Source organism: Balaenoptera acutorostrata, chromosome 15 (genome assembly GCF_949987535.1).
Source record: "Balaenoptera acutorostrata chromosome 15, mBalAcu1.1, whole genome shotgun sequence".
NCBI classification, from domain to species: Eukaryota; Metazoa; Chordata; class Mammalia; order Artiodactyla; family Balaenopteridae; genus Balaenoptera; species Balaenoptera acutorostrata.
The window spans coordinates 45,760,652-45,781,417 of record NC_080078.1 but is presented as its reverse complement, the minus strand read 5'-3'; the positions used below and the strand labels follow the sequence as shown (position 1 = coordinate 45,781,417).

General features: G+C 57.4%; 2 protein-coding genes across 6 annotated transcripts in view; one reads left to right on the top strand and one right to left on the bottom strand.

Moving 5' to 3' along the window:
- Nucleotides 1–13,090, top strand: part of ABHD12 (abhydrolase domain containing 12, lysophospholipase) — a 70,185-nt gene extending 57,095 nt beyond the window's left edge. For 2 of the 5 annotated variants that reach the window (XM_057529835.1, XM_057529837.1), the window contains 10 exons: nt 320–439; nt 3,048–3,078; nt 3,513–3,558; nt 5,929–6,058; nt 7,157–7,194; nt 7,529–7,608; nt 8,549–8,631; nt 10,246–10,324; nt 11,316–11,443; nt 11,764–12,404. In XM_057529835.1, the coding sequence (XP_057385818.1) occupies nt 320–439; nt 3,048–3,078; nt 3,513–3,558; nt 5,929–6,058; nt 7,157–7,194; nt 7,529–7,608; nt 8,549–8,631; nt 10,246–10,324; nt 11,316–11,443; nt 11,764–11,989 (961 nt within the window). In that variant the 3' untranslated portion in view covers nt 11,990–12,404. The other 3 variants (XM_057529836.1, XM_057529838.1, XM_057529839.1) reach the window with 3 other exon arrangements.
- A 2,027-nt stretch (nt 13,091–15,117) lies between these two features.
- The window catches only part of PYGB (glycogen phosphorylase B), a 54,633-nt gene continuing 48,984 nt past the window's right edge, over nt 15,118–20,766 (bottom strand). Inside the window, exons 17-20 of the mRNA XM_007191855.2 lie at nt 19,543–19,750; nt 18,847–18,981; nt 17,688–17,754; nt 15,118–16,579 (exon numbers count right to left, since the gene is read on the bottom strand). Of these exons, the coding sequence (XP_007191917.2) occupies nt 16,427–16,579; nt 17,688–17,754; nt 18,847–18,981; nt 19,543–19,750 (563 nt within the window). The 3' untranslated portion in view covers nt 15,118–16,426. The remainder of the gene's footprint in view (nt 16,580–17,687; nt 17,755–18,846; nt 18,982–19,542; nt 19,751–20,766) is intronic.

The following is a 20,766-nucleotide window of genomic DNA, read 5'->3' as shown; positions in this document are numbered from 1 at the left end:
GGCGTTGCTCAGTGTCCATTCAGTGCCCATTCTGTGCTGGAACCCAGCTGGAAGGGGTCTTAGCTCACATAGCTTCCCCTTTATACAGGAGGAGCGGCTGTCGCCCCACCCCTAGTAACTGCTGCCGGGGCAAGCTTCTGGGGCCCAGAGAGGGCCCATCCGCAAGTCAGGAAATGACCTGCCTCAGCTGCCAGAAGCTGCCCTCACAGCTTGGAGTCAGCCCACCCGGCCTCCTGCTCTCCGCTCAGTTGTGACTTGAGCCGCGGGCATCCCGTCTGCAGGCGCGTCACCTGCCGCTCCCCTCTGCTTCTGCTTCCAGGCACACTGTCCCCGCTGTCTGGTGGAAGAACGCCCAAGGGAAGGACCAGATGTGGTATGAGGATGCCTTGGCTTCTAGCCACCCGATCATCCTGTACCTGCACGGGAACGCGGGCACCAGGTGAGGAAGGGCTCCTTCATGGGACCCATCGCAGTGAGAGCGTGGGTGCACCTGGGACATGGGCGTCCTGAGAACACAGGAAGAGGCAGGGTTTGTCTGGGGTTTGGGAGAAGCTTGCATGAAGTCGTGTTCCCACAGGCCCAGAGCAGAGCAGGGCTGTGTGCAAGGTGGACCGGGCCTGTTTGCTTGGAAACCACCTGCTGAGCAGATGTGGGCAGCTGTGTCCAGAAACCCCTGGTCTGAAGCTCGTGCCTGGGGTGGGATGGAGGTTGCTGCGTCTGTCAGAGCGACCCAGAGCCTCAGCCAGAGGGGTGTCCTTCTTCCTGGGTTAGGGAACAAGGCTTCTCAGTGGGCAGGAGGCATGGTCCCTCAGCCGAGGTTTGTTGAGACCCTGCAGAGCCACCGTGTGCCCAGGAAGTCACCCCTGCTCACCCAGCATCTGCTGTCTGGTCTGAGGACACTTTCTCGCTGGCAGGTGTGCCCTGCTGGAGGGGGAGGCATGCTTCCTGGGGAGGGGCGAGGGTGACGTTGAAGGTGGGGTAGTCCCATGAAAAGACCCAGCTGATCATGCAGGGACAAGCTTGTCCTCGGGGGCCGCCATGCCACGCTCTCAGGCCAGGGTACTTCCAGCCCTGAGCCAGCAGTGCCAGCGCATCCCACTGGGCCATCAAGGAGGCACCTACGTCTGTGCAGATAAAGCCCTCGCCCAGGTTTATCCCAGGTGCTGTTCAAGAGTAGGTTTAATGGATGTCTTTCAGACTAGCGGGAATTGGAGCCGTTGTTTAAAGAGGGCTCCTTCCAGGCCACATGGTCAGCCTTGTTGAGAAGAGTCTGCAGGAGAGCTGGTGGGGTGAGAGGAAGAGGGGCGTTTTCTGAACAAGCATTGCCTGAAACCCCTGGGAGGGTCCCTGTTCCTTGGGTCTCGTGAGAGAGAGCCAGCAAGAAGCAGCAGGAGGCCGGGCACCGTGGGGCCAGGCTGGGGTCAGTCATTTCACAGGCAGAACCGGCGAGGAGGACAAAGCAGGCCACAGCAGGCGTCTGGGCAGAGGGGCTACACAGAGGATGTAGCAGGATATCCAGGAAGTGGGGCCCACAAGGACACTCTGAGCTGGGAGAGCAGAGCGCTGAGCTACTGACTCAGCACGCACTTGGCAGTCTGCTTTCCCTTCGTCTGGGACAAGCTACAGCGGGTTTCTCTTCCGCTTTTCAAAGAGCAAGTGAATACAAACAGCTCCTGTAGCCTCTTTCTATAAGTGAGGGAAGTTTGGAGTTCTTTGTGAGCAGTGCCAATCACATGGTAAAGAAGACAAAGTCTATCTGTAACTTCAGGATGGAAGGAATCTTGTGACTTTGAAGGTTTGCGGCCCGCCCCCCAACCCCGCCACGTCCCCAAGGACTACTCAGGCTGCAGATCTTGGCGGCCACCCGGCCGGGCAGGACAGCAGCAGCCATAGTTCCCTGAGACTCGGACCCCCAGGATTCCCCCAACCCCATCACGCTCTAAATCCCCCTTCTTGCTCAAGGTAGGGTATTGGGAAAATTTAGAAAAGAGCCATGACAAACTGTTGCAAAGATAACTGAAGACACTGCAGTATTTCTTTCTGGTCTTGAAGCTGAGTCCTTTGAATGTTTGTTTCTGGGTTATATTGGCTTTCCTCCTTCGTCGTGTTCTCGCCTCCCCTGAGGACACTCGCTCCGTGAACACACACCCCGGAAATTGGCCAAATGTTCCTCATAAAGAAGGGAAGGAGCTGAGAAGTCTGGCGAGGGTGAGCCCGCCTGCTGATGTGCTTCCCTCTCCCGAGGCAGCTCTGTCCCCGCTCGGGTGTCTGTGCACGGTAACAGCCGGCCAGCATCTGGGCAGAAAGTGGGAGAAAGAGATGGACAGTCCTTGGACAGAGGTGCAGGCGTGAGGTGGTGCCGGCAGTGGCGCCTGCTTGGCCGTGGTGTTCGGCCGAGCCACTGAAGCTGGAGCCTGCTGGTGAGGGGCTGGCAGGCTCACGGTGGCTGTCACATCACGATGGCACCTTCAACCCAGCATCCTCCCGCGGACATACGTGTGTGGAAGGACATCGGGGGGTGACTGCAGCAGCAGAACCTCAGTTAGCAGCAGGTGGGAAAGAGCCAAAGTGACCACGAGGGGAGGGCGTGAATGGCCGAGGAGGAGAGTTCGGAGAGTTGGCTGTGGCTCTGTAGGTGCAAAGGTTGGGGCAGGAGGTGCCTGTGGCCAGTCCCCGTGGTGTGTGTGCCAGCAAGGAAGTGCTTTCCTCCTGTTCGTGGGTGGTCCTGGACACTGGGGAGCTGAGGGGCCCTTTGTGTCTTCCGGGGTTTGTACTGAAGGTTTGTATGGCCTACTCAAACCAAAGGTGAGGTAATAGTTAAGAAATATCCCCCAAATGCTCAGACTGCCCCTTGTTTGGCACCATACTGTGGAGGCAAGCTGGGAGCCATGTAGGTGCCCTGAGGAGGAGGTGACCTGTCCATCACCCTCCCGTGTAGATTTGGGGACCAGGCACTAAGGGCCCAGATGCTACAGTGTTGATCCTGGGCCCCCTTTCTGAGAAGATGCACTAACAGCCATGCTTGTTTCCTTTCCCTGATGATCTAGAGGAGGCGACCACCGGGTGGAGCTTTACAAGGTAGGTGAGGACGGCACACAGTTTATGATGGACAGAGCGGTGCGCTTAGCTTATGACAGACAGAAGAGGCCACACAGTGGACAGATGGATGGAGCAGTGCCCATGGGGTGTGACCCACATGGTCTGTGGCAGATTGAGCGTTGCTTGCCTCCTGCTTCTGGCTGTTCTTTCCAGGACGCATGAACAGAAGAGGGTCCCCCTAATAATTTTGAGTTAATCATTGTTGATCTTTTTAACACTGCCTGTTATGGATGTGTCCCCATGGAATGCTTCCCATTTTGCTGCCTCTGGGGATAGTTTCCAAGATCAGGATGAATGGACTTTGTGGATCATATGCCAGAAATTGGCAAATTACATAAAGTCACTTAAAATTGTTTGGGTTTAGTGGGTTTAGCCAGAGCCATGTTGCCCAGGTGTTTGTTTTTCACTTCCAGGTGCTGAGTTCCCTTGGCTACCACGTGGTTACCTTTGACTACAGAGGTGAGGGCTCCGTACTTGCCCCGCTTCTTCCAGGTCGGTGTGGGATATGCAGGTGTTGCTCTGAGAGGCTCCTGCGCGGCTGGTGGCTCTGCCGTGACCTGTGGCAATTGTGAGCACGTGGAGGTGGTGGAGGTTCAGGGTCTTTGGAGGTGTGTCCTGCGTGCATCCGCCCCTGTAGGGTGCCTGGAACCCCAGCACACACCCTCTGTCAGCCACATTTTTTTTTTTTTTAAACTTTGGGTTTATTTATTTATTTATTTATTTTATTTATGGCTGTGTTGGGTCTTCGTTTCTGTGCGAGGGCTTTCTCTAGTTGCGGCAAGTGGGGGCCACTCTTCATCGCGGTGCGCGGGCCTCTCACTATCGCGGCCTCTCTTGTTGCGGAGCACAAGCTCCAGATGCGCAGGCTCAGTAGTTGTGACTCACGGGCCTAGTTGCTCCGCGGCATGTGGGATCTTCCCAGACCAGGGCTCGAACCCGTGTCCCCTGCATTGGCAGGCAGATTCTCAACCACTGCGCCACCAGGGAAGCCCTCAGCCACATTTTAAAAGTAGAAAGTACTGTCTTTTCTTTATTGGACTCAGACTTTCCCCACAGCTGGGCACGCTTCATGCTCAGCACAGCTGGTTTTGTTGACGTTATGGAGACAGGGAAGAGAGAGACTCATCTTCTCGCCCCTCAGTATTTCTTCTTTCTGGCATCCCACAGTTTGATGTGTGAGGAAAATGCTTTGTGTTAGCAGGGAGCGGCTGTGTGGGAAGTGTGTGCCTTGGACAGTCCTTGGCGGGAGAGGTCAAAGGGCTAAAGGCCTCTTGTCCAGCTCACCCTGACTGGGGGTAAGGTGGGGGGGGGGTCCACATCCGCAGACCCAGGAGCCGGTTGACATCATCTGAATGTGAACTTTGGAAGAGTTTCCTCTTGCTGCTGCAACAAGTTACCACAAACGTAAATGTCTCGAAACAGCACGGACTTATTATCTTAAAGTTCTGGAGGTCAGAAGTTCAAAGTCTTTAGCCACTGGGATAAGTCAAGGTGTGGGCATGGCTGGAAGCTCCAGGGGAGAGTCCAGCTCTCGAGGCCATCCTCACTCCTTGCCTGTGGCCTGAGTCTGCACCACTCTGGCTCTGACTTCTGTCTCCCGTCTGGTCATAAAGACCCTGTGATTACTTGGGGCTCACGCTGATCAGGATAATCTCCCATCCCAGGGTCTCCTGATTCGCAGCCTCTTTCCTTCTGCACCCTTCATTCCGCTTCCGTGTAAGGTACCAGAGGCACAGGTTTCGGGGTTGGACATGGACATCTTTGGGGGCCATTATTCTGCTGACCATAGGGTGAGGGATGGTTCTTTTGTGGAAGAGTGTTCCATCAGGAGGAAGGTGCTGGGTTGGAGAAGCTCTGAAATGAGGCTCATCCTTTCCTCCTGCTCCTGCTGCTGGAACCTCAGGGTGGTGAGAGGCGTGGCCCTCTTCCTTGTTCGCCTCCTGGTGCTTCTAACAGAAATAAAATCCCATCTAGCACTTCCTCTTTTCATTTCCTATTGAGTCTCTGCCTTTCTAAGCCGTACAAGAGTTTGTCCCTGTCTCTGTCTCTCTGTGCCTCCCCCTGTCTCTTTGTCCCTGCCCCCACCAGTGCCCCGAGCCCTCACACTGGCCTTGTCCCTGACATTGGCTCCTTCCCTAATCTGGGTCTGGGATGCCCCGGGGAGGTGGCCTGTGGTGCCCCTGCCTCTGGGTTTTGCTTGTGTAGCAGGACTTGCTCTTTCGGAGCCTTGTGGTGCTTTCAGATCATTTGATGATGACTCACTGCTGAGCTGCTGGAAATGACAGTCACACTTGACTTTTCTGAGAATCTGGAGGGAAGGGCCCTTGGGAGGTCGAGGTTTAGGGGCCGAGACAGTTGGCTTTCCTCTGTTAAGCAAACCGGATGCTAAAAGCCCCTTCCTTTCTGGGTCAGAGTTGCCCTGAGCCTGGACTCTGCCTGTCTGGGGGCCTCTCCATGCCTGTCCACAGCTGGGCCATGGAGTCAGGGCTGGGCTCAGGGGCCCCAGGGCGGACTGGACTCTCGCTGGCTGAGCCTGTCCGTGCCTCATCCTGGTGCCAAGCCCCAGGTGTTGGTGCCGGCAGCGGTCTGTGTGTCTGACCACCCCGTCTGCTCAGCTGCTCATCGAGACTCAGATGAAGGCGAGTGGATGGCCGTTTGGGTTCAGAGGTTGTGACAGCTGAGGAGGTGGGAGAAGAAGAGCTGGCTTGGCCAAGACCTTGAGGCCCCGGACGTTCTGGGCCTCCTGCTGAGAAGGGGGAGGAGGTGGGCTTGCCCCTCGAGGTCCCCTGGGCTGCATGTGACGTCCTACTCTTGCTGCTGCTTTCCCAGGTTGGGGTGACTCAGTAGGAACGCCGTCGGAGCAGGGCATGACGTACGACGCGCTCCATGTTTTTGACTGGATCAAAGCGCGAAGTGGAGACAACTCTGTGTATATTTGGGGCCATTCCCTCGGCACCGGGTAAGAATTCCCCACGTGGCCTTTGCAGGAGCAGGTCTTCACGGGCGACTGTCCAGCCCAGGCTCTCCTAGGGGCCCCGGTGTCCTCTGGACCCTGTAGCACCATTAGTGCTGTGACGGGGGCAGGGGATGAAGCACCACAGAGACCACGAAGGGCTTGAGATGCTTCAGCTCCTCAACCCAGGAAGTGACGGGAGGTACAACAGCAGTCGTGGAGGTGCCGTCTCCTCCGCAGGGAGGATGCAGACGCGCCTCAGCAGAACTGTGCCCTGAGGAGGTGGGTCCGAGCAGAACGGGACAGGGCACTCGGGCTTCCCTTGGCCTGGCTGAGGACGCATGTGCTGCCCAGCAAGCTCAGGAGCCGGGGCCTTGATTCTGTTTGCAAACAGTGGGCCCCTTAGCCCACGCTTGGCGGCGTCACCGGAGAACTTGGGGAGGCAGCAGTGCTGGTTCCCTTCCTCCATCTGCCAAGACAGGAAGCACTTCGATGTTCTGCGTGAGCCACCTGCATCGCTTCCACGGGCGTAGGGGCCAGTGTTTCTAAAGGAGCCCAAGATCGGCACCTGCTGTTTTTCTACTGCCTTTCCTTTGGACGCGGTGGCTGCAGGCGGGTTGGGACCGCAGGCTGGGCAGTGCCCAGGACAGGGCCTCCTGGCCCGCCCTCGCGGGGAGACTGAGCCCTGGATAGGGGAGCAGGCCATCCTGCCCTGGGTGTCCGCATGGAACCCGCCCAGGTTGGTCCTGGGAAGGCAGGAGGCCCCCAGGCCTGGCAGACTGCAGCCTCCTCCCTGCTGACGGGGCGGCCCTGGGCCCTGCTGTCCTCCTCCATGTCCCGGCGGCACCCATACGGGCCGGGTGTGAACTGGGGCGCCGCTGTGTCGCCTGAAGGGGCTGCTCCAGGTGAGGCGCATGCCTCGGGGACGTGGAGGTGCCCTGTCAGAGGGGCTGGCTGACGGCTGGGGCATCTGTGCTCCCCCTGCCCAAAACCCCACTGGTCACTTCGCAGATCCCAGCTTCCTCGGTCACCTTTGAGTATTAGGATGATCTCATCTGAAACAATTTTTGTCAAAATTCAGCTGAACTTTTTTCTTCTTTCCAGAGTGGCCACAAACCTGGTGCGGCGCCTCTGTGAGCGAGGTAGGGGCTCATGTGGGGTCACACGTCGTGGGGACGGCCCGGCTCCCGTGGGCAGGTGGAGTGTTGGGGAGCCGGCTGTGCTCCAGGCGCTGGGGCTTCTTGTGAAGTGGGTGGTGGTGGACATGCCGTGCAGTGAGACGAGAGCCAGCTGCTGAGGTGGGGGCCTGAGCAGACCCTTGAGGGCCCACTCCCATTCCCCCGATCCGCCAGCGGCTGGCGGGGCCTCACCGGGGCCGGGCTCCGCTGTCCTGTGGAGGGTGGCTGGATGGGGGCGGAGGAGCGTGTCTCGCTGGGGCGTCTTGCTCACCTCCCAGTTCCCTGTCTGTTTATCTAGAGACACCTCCAGATGCCCTCATACTGGAATCTCCATTTACTAATATCCGTGAAGAAGCTAAGAGCCATCCATTCTCAGTGGCAAGTACAGATCTTGTTAAAAATTGACTTATTTTTATAATGAAAATAATTGCTATAAAATATAAAAATGACTAAGTAAATATGTATAATAAATTAAAATATCATAAAATTATTATTTAAATAGTCTAATGAATACAAACTTTATTAAAAGTTAATTCTCATTTAGTTCTGGGGAGAACCAGAACCTGACTACAGAGCCGCTCAGGATGTTTGTAACTTCGTGCCAGGTAGAAGGATGAGGTCACAGCCAGGTTGCCTGAGGGCGGCTGTACCCACAGGAGGCCTTGCCCCCTGGCGCGGTTTGCCCCCCTGGCATTGCTTGCCCATGGGGCTCAGTGCAGGCTGAGGGCGCTGTCCTGGCTGCCTCCCCAGGAGTGGAGCTGGTGGGCACCCCAGGGAAGCCCTGCTGGGGATTACATGCTGTTGGGCCGTCACTGGCCGGATTCGAGGCCTTGGACTCTCCATTTACAGGCTGGGCCCAGAGGGGGGTCCTCTGTACCCTGTTGCTTCCTCCTCCCACTGCTTCCGTGTGTCCAGGGGAGCCGTGTCGGCCCCACCCGACCTCATGCTGCTCCGCTGCAGACAGAAGAGTCCTTTGTTGGGTCTCCTTTGATGTTGCTCTTCTCCTGAGTCGCACAGACCCCATTCCTTGGGGGTGGCAGCCTGTTGTGTGTGGGAAGCCTGGTCTCCTAGTCTGAGGTGTGGGAGCCCTGTTTGCAGGCAGCCCCCCTGCAGCCGGTCTGGGGCCTCTTGAGCAGGGAGTCTGAGGGCGGGGGGCAGGGAGGGCAAGGGCGCCCCCCCCCCAGCTCCGGGGGGCCCACAGGTCAGCCTGCTCAGAAGCAGGAGTGACCCCTGGGCACACGGCACCTCTGTTTGGACCCTCAGCCCTGCGGGGGTGTTTTAATTGATCCTCTGCTTATTGTCTACATGTTGCCTCCAGATCTATCGATACTTCCCTGGGTTTGACTGGTTCTTCCTTGATCCCATCACAAACAGTGGAATTCAGTTTGCAAATGATGAAAAGTGAGTACCATGGAAGAGAATTTAGAAAAACCCCAAGAACCCCCAGAATAAGTGTCTTGAGTCACGTTAACCAAGTGGGATAGGATTCTGAATACATAGGGATCTTTTCTAAGCAACACATCTCTGTAAAGGGAATGTCAATTAGAGAAGGAGAACCAGGAATGTGGAAAGACTGTAGGATTAGATTAAAGAAGTAGGAAGACAACATATTTTTGGTCCATAAAGCTGTTTTATTTGAAAATTATCTATCAAAACCAGAACTCCTAAACAGGTATTAAAGCAGTAATAGTAACTGTTATTCAAAAAATGACTTTGCCTCAGCCATTTGTTTTGTGTTTGGTTATGGAAAGATGTTACGAAGTTTAATATTAAAAATATTTCTGAGGTAAACCAGCCGTTACATGTTCTATTTAAGGACTGTTTGAACAACGTTCAGATTCTGTTGACATAATCTTTGTGATATCTTAATTTCATGGGTTTTAATTTCTTCAAAAAAAAGAAAAAGGAAAAATCCTTATCTGAATATGCAGTTAACATTTAAAAATCTACATTTTTTAAAGAAGAATTATCTGAATAGACTGGGTTCCCTCTAAAAATGACAATGGTGAGAAAGCCACCTTTGGCTGTCCCCCAGCTGAGCCTGTGTGAGTGCTGGTGGGCTGGCCGGCCCTCACCCACTGGAAGTCAGGAGCCCCTGCTTGGTGGGCAGGTCTGTTTCCAAATATTTGGTAAGGTGACAGCATGTGAGGGGGGCCTCCAGAGTCAGAGAAGCTACGGAGCAGCTTCGTGGGTGGAAGTCCAGAAAAGATGTTGCCCATCAAAGCGTGACTCGCACACCAGCAGCGCTCCACCCTGGGAGTGGAACGCGGTGGGCGGGTGAACTTGCGAGCCGCTAGCAGCAGTTGCAGACTGCCAGAGTTAGGCCTCTGAGGGGCGGCGCGCCCCCAGGCCTGGTCCTGCCAGGTGCCAGGCTTGCCCCAGGGCTGCCCTCGTGAAGCCCCCAGATCAGCATGGGATCGCCAACAACAGGTGTCTGCGTCCAGCAGCTCCCCGTGAGACCTCAGTGAGGGGCGGCTAGGAGACCCCGGGCCCATCCAGTCCTTCTGTTAGGTGGTTTGCTGAAGGACAGGATCCTGTGAACCTGTTGAGAATGTTAATTTACTTGAAACTCTCAGGAATGACCTTAAATGTCATTTACACGAAAGATAAATTAGAGGGTGGCTCTTTTGCCAACAGATGTCCAGTAAAGTTCATTTGCGTGAGTTTCCTGGCCCACCTAAATTACTTAGTTTGTAAATATTGTTTTGTAACTTTTTAAGAATAGTCTACTGGCAAAAGAAATAATTTTTAATTTCCAGGAAATATTCAGGGACCCTATTTGGTGAATGAATTGATCTCTAGATTTGACTGACACCTGTCACCTAGAATAGATATTGATGGAAACATCTAAGAAATCAACTGCTAGTTCTCTATTAAAATGCCCACAGTTTGAGGCGTTCCACACCACGGTGAAGCGCTCCCTAAGCCAGGTCCCTGCTGTGGGCAGGACTTGGGAGCCCAGGAGACCCCAGCTCCTCCTGAGGGCCGATCCAGCGCCTTTCTCCCTCCCTGCAGCGTGAAGCATATCTCCTGCTCCCTGCTCATCCTGCACGCCGAGGACGACCCGGTCGTGCCCTTCCAGCTCGGCAGAAAGGTGGGTGTCCGGCGGGCATCGGGCAAACTCATGTTCGGTCCAGGCTAGGCCAGGCAGGTGTGGAGGAGGGTCTTGCTGCTGGCAGGGCCCCTTGTGAGGGAGAGGGCAGAGAAGGTTGGCAGCAGGGTCAGGGCGGGGCTGGACAGCTGATGCCGCCCGAGAAGGAAATGTGAAAATAAGCAAATGAATATCTCCTGGGTCCCCCGTACAGGGGACTCAGCCAGGAGGGCTTGCCAGTTACTGGCTGGAGGGAAAGAACCCTTGATGGCGAGGCTCCCCCAGTGGCTGGAATTGGCACAGAACTCTCACCTGTTCTCTTGCCTCTGGGATGGAACTGACGACAGAAGGTGCCATGTTGCCTCTGTGTCTGCTTTTGCTGTGTTTGCTTTGCCTTTGCTGCCAGGAGGCCCGATTAGATTTGCAGGTGGGGGTAGGGTGGGAGAGAGCACTGTCTGGCCGTGGCGCTGGCAGGCTAGAGGGCGCGACGCCCAGGCCACCTCAGACCAGGCCTGAGGCAGGTGTGCGAGGGCCAGGTCCTTCCCTCCAGCCGGTCCGGGCACATGACCTGGCCATCCCGGGCTGGGAGTAGGGGGCTGAGGTGGCATAGATCCTGAGCCACCTTGTTGACGGGCCTTGACCCAGGCACACGGCAAAGTTTGAGGCACACAGCCCACCCAGCCCCAGGGACTGAGCTATCGAGGCTGCTGTTGGCACTCGGGCCACCACCGCATCCCGTAGCAGGTGGCTCTCTGCAGTGCTGCAGGCCCCTGAGGAAGGGCGGTCTGCAAGACGGGCGTGAGGACGGAGAGGGTCTTGAGTGGTGGCCCTGAGGGTCCCTGCTGTGGCCGAGGCAGGCTGCAGGGTGCTGTGCGTGGGGGGCTTGGGCTGCTCTTTGGAGACAGCGGCCATGGGCTGCTCTCTGTTGCAGGGGGAGGCCAGTAGGCAGGTCACCCCCAGGCCCCAGGCGCTGACCCGCCTCTCCCTCCCCCAGCTCTACAACATTGCTGCACTGTCACGCAGCTTCCGAGACTTCAAGGTTCAGTTCATCCCCTTCCACTCGGACCTTGGCTACAGGCACAAGTACATCTACAAGAGCCCTGAGCTTCCACGGATCCTGAGGTGAGGCGCTCTCCTCTCACCTGTGATGCCGTCCTGCGTGGCGATGGCTCAGGCAGGCGTGTGCGGCCGCAGCTACAAAAGCCATTTCGGGGCCGAGTCACAGTGAGGGGTCAAGAGTGTCACCCCTCCCTCCTGGGCCATCCCCACGGTCAGTAGGGCTGTGATCTCCCTGTGGTGCAGGTCGTGCAGTGCAGACACCACAGCTGCTTTGGGTCAGGCCTCCGTCCCTTCCCACAGGCCCGTCAGGTTGCTGCTCCTGCGCGTGGGGCACAGGGGGATGCAGGTCTGGGCCAGCTCCTCAAAAGCCTGTTTGTCCCCAGCTGCTTCTGGAAGGGAGGCTGTGCCCCTGGCTGCACTGCGCTGGCCGAAATCCTGGGCCAGGATGTGGGCTGCCGCCCCAGGCACCCATCTCGAGCTTGGGCGCAGAGCCTGAGGATGAGGGGTGTGCTGGTGGCAAAGCGAAGGGTTTGGATGGACCAGGCACTCCCTGCCTCCCGCTGGAGGGTGCAGGCAGCCCGCACGTCCCGGCTCAGGGGCCTCTGCTGAGCCCGGGGTGCTGGAATCGGCCCTCGGTGAGGTGTGTGCCGGGTGGTTACACTTCGCCCTTGAGGTTCCAGGGGCGTTCCTTTGCAGTTTCTTGCCTCACGGATGTGGGTTGCTGCGAGGGGACAGTGACGAGTATGGGTTTGCTCTGGGACTGTGGCTTTTCCCCATAAAAGGAATACATTACACAAAATGTAGACCAGAGAATGGCTGCAACATTGGGGTGCAGTTAGTGACCCCATCCTTGCTCCTGTGTGTCGGGACTTGACTTGGGTGCTGCTGTTGGCGCCCTGCTTGTTTAACTCAACGGGGTTTTCTGAGCGGAAGTGTGGTCCTCCAGGCTCCTTTGTGGCCTCCCCGGGTGGGCTGTAGGAGGACCACAGGAGGTGGTGTCTCAGGTTTGGCCTCAAGAGGTTTGGCCGACAGGTGTCCTCCTCTGGTCCAGGGAATTCCTGGGGAAGTCGGAACCAGGGCGCCAGCACTGAGTGTTACTCGCCACCTGAAGGAGCATGAAGATGTCTGCCCTTGCCCCCCCCTTCCTCTGGCCAGCCCGGCACCCTGAAGATGCGTCTGGAGAGAGAACTCGGATGCCAGCGGGCCAGGCAGAGGAGGCCCTGGCAGACCTGAGGCACCCGCCCCGGGTGGCTGGGAGCACAGGTCTCTGTGGACAGTGTGGGTGGCAGGCATGTGGCCCTCTCTCCCTCTTGCTGCCACTCAACCTGAGGTCTTGTTGGGAAGACGGTGACAGAGCTTTCTGGCCATCGGCTGGTTGATCCCACACTTCCTGAGCTGGGCACCGGGAGCCTGAGGCAGGAGGCGTGGGGTCTTGGGACCACGTTGAGCTTTCTGACACCACTCTCGAGAATGTGGGGAAACTTGGGTTCTTTCTGTCCCTTCCCAGAACGGACTCTAGTGGTTCCATCAGCCCCTCCCGCCCTGTGCACCCCGCTTGCCTTCCTTGGTGTCCCTGCCTCCCTGGGCGGCCCCACTGCTCCCAGCGGGGGAGGTGCCCGTGGTCTGCCTTCCTCTGATTTCCACCCACCTGTCTACCTAACCTGGCCTTAGACTGAGCATTTATTTAAGAATAAAATCGTGGTGGTGGTCTGTCTGTTTTCTCAGTGACACCTCCAGCCCAGGCCCTATGCACAGCCCCAGGCCACTCTCAGGACCCGGCTGTATGGGAAGAGATGTTGGCTCTGTAAGGCCAAGGATCATGGGCCCTTCTTTCCCACTTCCTTCCAGACACTGAAGCCCAGCAGGGAGGGGCATTATCTCTGGGGAAAGGCCTGTTCACGGTGGGAAGGTGGGGACGGCTTCTCCAGGTGGAGCAGATGGCATTTTTCTAAAAACCAGGCCTACACAGGTGACCTTTCCAACCTTACAGTTAATAAGCTCGTTGAATGTTGCCGTGTCGATGGACAGGTGGTGGGGTTCAGGCTGCTGGAGTGCAGGGACTCTTCTGGCCCACGAGCATCGCCCTGTTCACTCACTGGTGGTGGCACTTGTGTTGTTGGGCTTTTTGCCAACCCAGCCTCCCTGCACGTGTGCCGTTCCCAGCCAGCGCCTGCCAGCTGTCCCACTTCTCACCTCCCTGCTAAGTGACCTCTCTCCCAGGAGAGGGTGTGTGGCTTAATAAGGGGGCTTCAAGCTGTGCAGTACAGGGTTTGTCCCAGGTCGGAGGACTTCAGTCCACCTAAGTCTCTCCTGATGGCAGGCCTTCCTCCCCCAGATCGTCAGGCTCTGGCACTTTCCAGTCCCGGCAGCGCAGAAATTCCCCAGGGTGGGAAGGGGCTTGTTTACCTGCCCCCCTTGTGGCCTGTTAGCAGCTGTGCCCTGGCTGGAGGCCCAGAAGCAGGTTACACCCTCTTTCTGAAGCATCTTAGAGCTGCCCATGGTGATTCTCATATCTGGAAAACCCACGTCTCTCTTAAACCAGGTTTGAAACGGAACAGACTCTCCTGAGGTCAGTTTGTCAGTTATCTTCTACTGGATGGGTTTGCTCTGCGCTCCTGGTATCTAATTCAGGTGTGAGCACGGCTTGCAGGGCCCCACCCCGTCCCCCAGCTTTGTGTCTCCTTGGACTTCCGTCAGAACTGGGACACCCATCCCCACCTGACACCGTCTTCATGTAACTAAAGCATGAAGTGCCCGCCTGGCCAGGGCAGCCCCTTCGTGCTTTTCTTAGTCACTGAGGCTCCTGGAGGCTCTGCAGCTCAGAGCCACATCCCCAGCTCGTCTTGACCAATGAGGCCGTCTAGACCTGGCCTGCTCTGCCTGGGCTCAAGTCTGCATCTTGTTTTTCTTAAACTTTTGTGTATGTAAGTTGCCTCAGATTTTTTGGGGGGGGGGGGGGAATAAGGTAGGCTATAAAGTAAAAATACAAGCTGTTAGTGTTTTTACAGGTGTGTGACAGTCCGAAGATAAGGAAGCATAAAAAGGGATCGTGGAGCTGGTAGCTGCCGCCCTTGTCAGCTGTCAGGTAATTAGTAATCAGGTCTACACATCTCTGCCTGGTGGCATCTCAGCTTATTACCTCGGTCCGAGCGACTAAGCTTAAACTGTGGGTTAGGACTGACCCTTTAATGGGTCACAAAAGTCAGTCTGTGGTCAGGAACAGCAAGAAATGTGCACAGCTGTGAACTGTGGTCGTCAGATGCATGTGTCCCAGGAACTGCCCCAGACCTGAGACCAGGAATGTGCATCTCAGGTGCCCCCAACCAAGGGGTGCCTTGCACACCCAGCCACCAGCAGGGGTCCACGGTGTTCTTGGGTACTTTGGGTAACAATGAGCCCCGAGTCATATCCCTCTGGGTTTTTGATTTAACCTGCAGCCATACAATTTGGGGTGGGGGGAGAGTTTTGGTCCCCAGGGCGTTCCACTTCCCAGGACCAGGAGTGGGTAGCAAAAGATGGGTGCAAAAACCAGTACAATTCACACCAAAAATGCCAACACCCAGGAGACAGTTTTCCAAGTGGCTGGGTTTGACGGTTCAGGCACTTGTGGCTCTGAGTCCCACACGCAGCTGGGGGTGAGAGAACTTTCTGTTCTCAGTCCTGGAATGATGGACCATAATTTAGCCCGGCTGGGACATGGACTGCCCTGGGCACAAGAGTGACACACAGAGGCCAGATCAACTGAGCACAAGCAGGAAGGTTTAATCCATTTCTCACACGAGGCAGTGACAGTGAGGGGCACAGTGATGGTTACGCTCGGCCTAAGGGACGGGCAGCAGAGGGCGCTGGGGATGCAACCACAGACCCTCACGCCTCTGGTGAGGTGAGCAGTCAGGACGGGGATGAGGGCAGGACCCTGTGCCACCCAGGTCCAGCATTTGATGAGACAGCCTCAGGAAGCTTCCGCCCGCAGCTCCTGCCTGCTCCCTGGCCCTGTCCTTCCCTGGCCCTATCCTTCCCACCTGCTCACCCGCCCTCCCCAGCACCAGCCTGCTCTCTGGGCAGAATGGAAATTGGGCTCCTCTGGGCCCACTCAGTCCTTTTCCAGACCAGGTTGTCATGCTGCTGGAAGGAGGGAGTCTGGCCTCCTGAGAGACCGGAAACGCACCCTCCTGGACTCGACGGGCACAGGGAGGGCACAGATCTGCAGCGGGGCTGGGTGTTCAGCTTCACTCAGCAGAGGTGGGGACCCCACCTGGGTCCCCAGGGCCAGGTGAGAACATCCCAGCATTGCCTCCCCAGGCACTAAACTTTAAAAGGGCTATTTTTAGTTGCTAAGACAAGGAAAGGCTTCAGCTAGTTTCATTTCCTTGTGAAAAATCTTATGAAAAAGCAAAACCAAACCAATTCTGCATCAGCCAGCCTTGTCCCAGCCAAAGCTCCCTAGATGCTGGACACAGGTGTCGTCCCCAGTGTCACTCTCAGTTGTCCTGGGGCCTCTTTATCTGATCAGTCTGGAAACCCCAGGCAGGGTGCCCACACAGCAGCTATGAGGACATGGCCTAGCACACTGGACCCTCCCTGCATGGCCAGGAGGCAGAGCTGGGCCAGGGAGGACTGGGGCCACACTGGACGGCCAGCCCAGGTGCTGCACAAACATACACCGCCCCAGGCTTTACCACGGCTACCTGGCCGGACCCCAGAATCCAGAGGCTCAAAACTAAAAACGAGCTCACACAAGGTGTGTGCAAGGCTGCGAGGAGCCCAGCAGACAAGTCCACCTTCCCGCATCTCCAAGGGGCGGGTGGGCAAAGCAGCAGGCCAACTGCCCTGCTCAGTGCTGCGGGCTCCGCTTTCCTGCAGGGAACGGGGGAGCATCTCACCTCAGCATCTTCCCCCAACCCAACCCCTGAAAGCCACCACCCGGATCCCTATGGCCCTCCCGGAAACAGCACTGAAAAAAGCAGGGTGCTGGCAAAGTGCTTGGAAACGGGCAGAGTCAGCAAGAAAACAAATGCCTCTGGTCGCGAGGGCGAGGGCGGGGGCCTAATCTCTGGGGAGGCTGGGGGGCGGGGTCTGCAGGGCAGAGGGCTCCACGCCCCAGATGTCCCGGGCGTACTCCGTGATGGTCCGGTCACTGGAGAACTTGCCCGAGCAGGCGATGTTCCTGATGACCTTTTTGGTCCACTCCTTGGGGTTCTGCAGAGGGAAGCAGGTGCTCAGTGACCTCGGGCTGTTCCCAGATGCACTTAGGCCCTGGGCAGCCTGACAGATGACGAGCACTCTACAGCCAAGAGTTCACCGGGAAGGGGGCCCACCCACCAGGAAAGTTTCCAGATGACTAGACAGAGGTCCTGCTGGGGTGCGGCGCACACAATGCACAGACACTCCACCAGAGGAGTATGCGCCCCCAGACTGCAGCCAGCACCAGGAGGGGCCTCCCCAAAAGGAAAGCAAAGGTTCCTCCTGGAGCCCAGAAGATCACTCGGTTTCTAGGCCCCCTCCTGTTCTGTCACAGGAGGGAATATCAGGGGCTGTTTCCTCGAGGTGGGGGGAGGGAGGGGTGAGACGTGGGCAACAACTCAGACACCCAAACCCCTCAGGCCGCGTCCAAGAATCTGCTTTAACGACCTGGGCCATGAACCATCTGACCCAACAACTGCACAGTCACGCCCCCATCGCCAGTGTCCCCTCCTGCTGCCGTCCTTGGCTGGGTGCACAGGGTGGAACACCCTCCTTTACCTCCCCAGGTTCAGGAGCTGAATCTTCCCAGGAGACCCCACTGGACATGCACGGTCTCTGTGGGCCATGCCAAGGCAGGGACACAGGGCCGCGGACTGGGGAACTGGCTCCCGCAGCCCCACCTTAGAAACTCCGCTCCTTAGAGCTACAAGTCCTTGTTCTACTTGCTGTCAGATCTGTCACTTTTACAAGGAATTGTTCATCTTCTCATTTTAAGCACAGAAAGATCTTCACTACTTACAAGGCCCATCCCTCACCTCAGGCTCTCCTGATCACACCCACATGGGCCGTCAGACCGCAGACTAGGGTGTGCAGAGCCTCCAGAAGGAAACTCCTGCCCTGCTCACCTGCGCTCTGTGGCAGCTGCCCAGAGGCTGCAGGGGAAGGTGCGCTGGTGTGGACAGCAGCCTGGGCAGAGGGCTAGACGAGTCAGTCCCTGAGCAGGAAATGAGAAAGCCCAACCTGCTCTGGGCCACTAGATGAACTGTGACCTCCTGGGAGTGGCCCGAGACAGCAGGACACAGTCACGCCCTGCTGCTTTCCTGCCAGGGCCCAAGGACCTTACCCGGTACAGCTGGTCCACCCGGGCCTGGCACTCCACGTATGCCTCATAATCCGCAAACACCTTGAACCTGAAATGGGAGACAGGAAGCTGGGCTGGATGGGTGACAAGTGGGAGGTCAGGAAACGGGCCTGGCTGGCTGCGTCCTCATGCTCTGCAGGACAGGGGTGGCCACGGGGACTACTCTGTGAGCAACACTTCTGTCCTGGGGACGCTATTCTAGAAAAACCTTATTTTAACCCAGTGTTCTTCAAAGAACCCGTGCACATGGGTTAGAGCTGCACAGGCTGAGGCATCCCGCCAATTTCACCTCCAGGGGAAGGGCACAGGGTGAGCACAGGCTCCATCACCATCTGTTCTCAGGTCTCACGGGCTGAGAACCAGTGGTGCAGGATTTATGGACACAGAAACACGTTTTGTTTACGATTGAGTCAGAAACACAATTCATAAAACCCTGTAAAGTCCCTCCTTGATCACAGACCTCAGCAGGGCCAAGCTCCCAGCCCCGGGCGTGTGTGGAGTTACGATTGGGTCTGACAGAAGCCAGCTGACAGCATTCATCAAAAAGTGACACACTAAACCAAAGGAACTGAAAGTGGAATAGAGGTCGATTCTCAGCCTTTGACAGACTCAGCTTTTACCACCCGGGTGGAGAAGAGGCCTGTCATCAGAGGAGGAGGCACCGCCGACCTATAACAAGTGCTGTGCAAGGCTGTGCCCCAGGGTGGGTGGGGGGAGCAGAACCCCGTGTCCACGGCCTCGTCGTAAAACACCAACCATGTGGTAACTCATGGCCTCACAAGCTCATTCCACCTGAACCACTCCTGGGCTCCCCATTAAACCCAGGCTCCCTCTGCCCTGAGGAAGTCGCCTCCAACCCGCCCAGGTGACGCTTGTCACTCCCGTCCAGGAGGTCAGCTGGTGCCGGGGGCCTGGGGCTGGACCTGGCAGCTGGCAATCCTGCCACCAGGCCCCCAGGCTCTCTGAGCACCGTCAGAAGCCCCACAAACCCCGGGCCCTGGGTGCGGCCGAGCCTCTGGCCGTGGGCTGAGGTGGGGGTGAGCCTCACTGAGGCCCAGGCTTGGCCCCAAACAATGTGCAGTTTTCAGCCCACCAGGGGGACCCTTTGACCCACTGGGGAGGGACAAGGGGCCTGTCCCACCTGTCATGGTTCAGCAGCATGTCGATGACACCCTTGAAACAGTCGGGCTCCCTGGGGGAGAAGAAGCCGCTGCTGATTTGGTCCACGGCCTGCCGCAGCTCGGGCAGGCAGTCATAGTACTCCCGGGCGTTGTACCTGCGGGGAGATGGCAGCTTCATGGGCAGGTGCTGAGGCCGTTTGTGCCCTGGGCCCAGGACAGCCAGGTGGGGTTGGCAGCCACAGGCACTGGGAGGTGGACATGGGCCGTGAGCACATCAATTCCACCTCCTCCTTTTACTGTTACAGACACATGGTTGCTAGAGGACGTACAAGTCACGTGCACGGCTCTGTCGCTGTCCTCCTCGAGAGGATGCTCAAGCAGCCCCGCCCCCACCCCCAGTGCCAGGATGTTGCAGAAGAAAATGATATGTGAAACCAAGTTGGGGAGACACCCTGCGGCCATTAGGGAGTCTGGGGAGAGGGAGGCGTGTGGCAGACATGGGACAGGGCCAAAAGGGCCAGCGCTCACAAGCTGACAAGGTTCTGACTGTTTGGGTTCAGCAGCTGGTGCCTGAGGCTTCAACAACTCCCCTGAAGAATTTTAGGCAACTAGGCAATTTCAGTTGCACAGAATTAGGCCGGGCTGGGACCCCTCAAGGTATCCAAGGGTGTGAAAAACAAGTAGAGGAGATCTGAGGTCTTGAGAGGGACACACACCCTTTCCGGTCCAGGGCTTCCACGTCCTCCACCCGCAAGCCAAAGATGAAGAGGTTCTCCGCCCCAGCTTCCTCAGCCATCTCCACGTTGGCTCCATCCATGGTGCCGATGGTGAGGGCCCCATTGAGCATGAACTTCATGTTGCCTGTGCCTGAGGCCTCGGTGCCCGCGGTGGAGATCTGCTGTGACAAGTCGGCGGCGGGGATCACTGCAAGGGGGCGAGAGCAAGACCCATCAGCCATGAACCACTCAACACGAGAGCAATGGGAACAGCACAGAAACACCACGCACTGCCCGCACCACCCGTACAGCTCCCTTTTTTGACCCAGGGCAGCCTGAGGCAGAGGATCCACAGTGGAGATGCCTGAGAAGCCCTGCAGGTGGCAAAGGACCTTTGTTCTGGAAACTTCCACGGACGAGGGCCAAACCAAAGCCTGGTGGTGTCATCATTCCCTTGTATCCTGACATCACTGCTGTCTTAATTCGATCAGCCCCGCAGGCTCCTTAAATGGCTTAAAAAGGAATCCGACTCACAGCACCAGAGGACTGGGGACAGCGGGGGGACAATCTTCTTGTGGCCACATGCACCGAAGTCACTCTGTGCCGTTTACAGACTGGCATAGCGGCCAAGACACGACCCCAGCCACAGCCCTGCAGCTTCTCCCAAGTGTGGGTTCCCTGCGTGAGTTTGTCCATGTGGCAGCAGGAACGCAGCCTCCGTCCTGCCTGCCTTGGCATCCCTGCTCCCACGTCCTCAGCTTGTCCTCAGAGCTGATGCTGCTTCCCTAACCCAGCTGAAGGGCACTCGGGGTCAGCCAAGACCAGAGCCCAGCCCCTTCTTCAAGGTCAGGTCCAGGTGCCAGGATAGAGACACAGGCACCCCCAGCCCCTCAGGCAGAGGGACATGGGCAGACGGGATGGTGGACACGTTACCACAGCCAGTCCAAGAGCTGGGGGAGGGTGCGGGGCCCAACCCCAGGCTGGCTGTCCCCAAGGTCAGTTCTAAGGAAGCACAGGAACTGGCCTGGGAGTGCCAGGCGGCGGCCGTAAGTTGCTTTAGAAGCTCAGTGAAACACTAACCCCAACCGAACCCCCGGGCCACACATGGTCCATGGCAGTGGCGGGACCACAGGGATGGTCCTGATGACCCGGCGGCAGTGGAGGAGGAGGGAGTGCATGAGCCTGCCCTTCACTCAGCGGCTGGAGGGCAGCGCACAGTCTCAT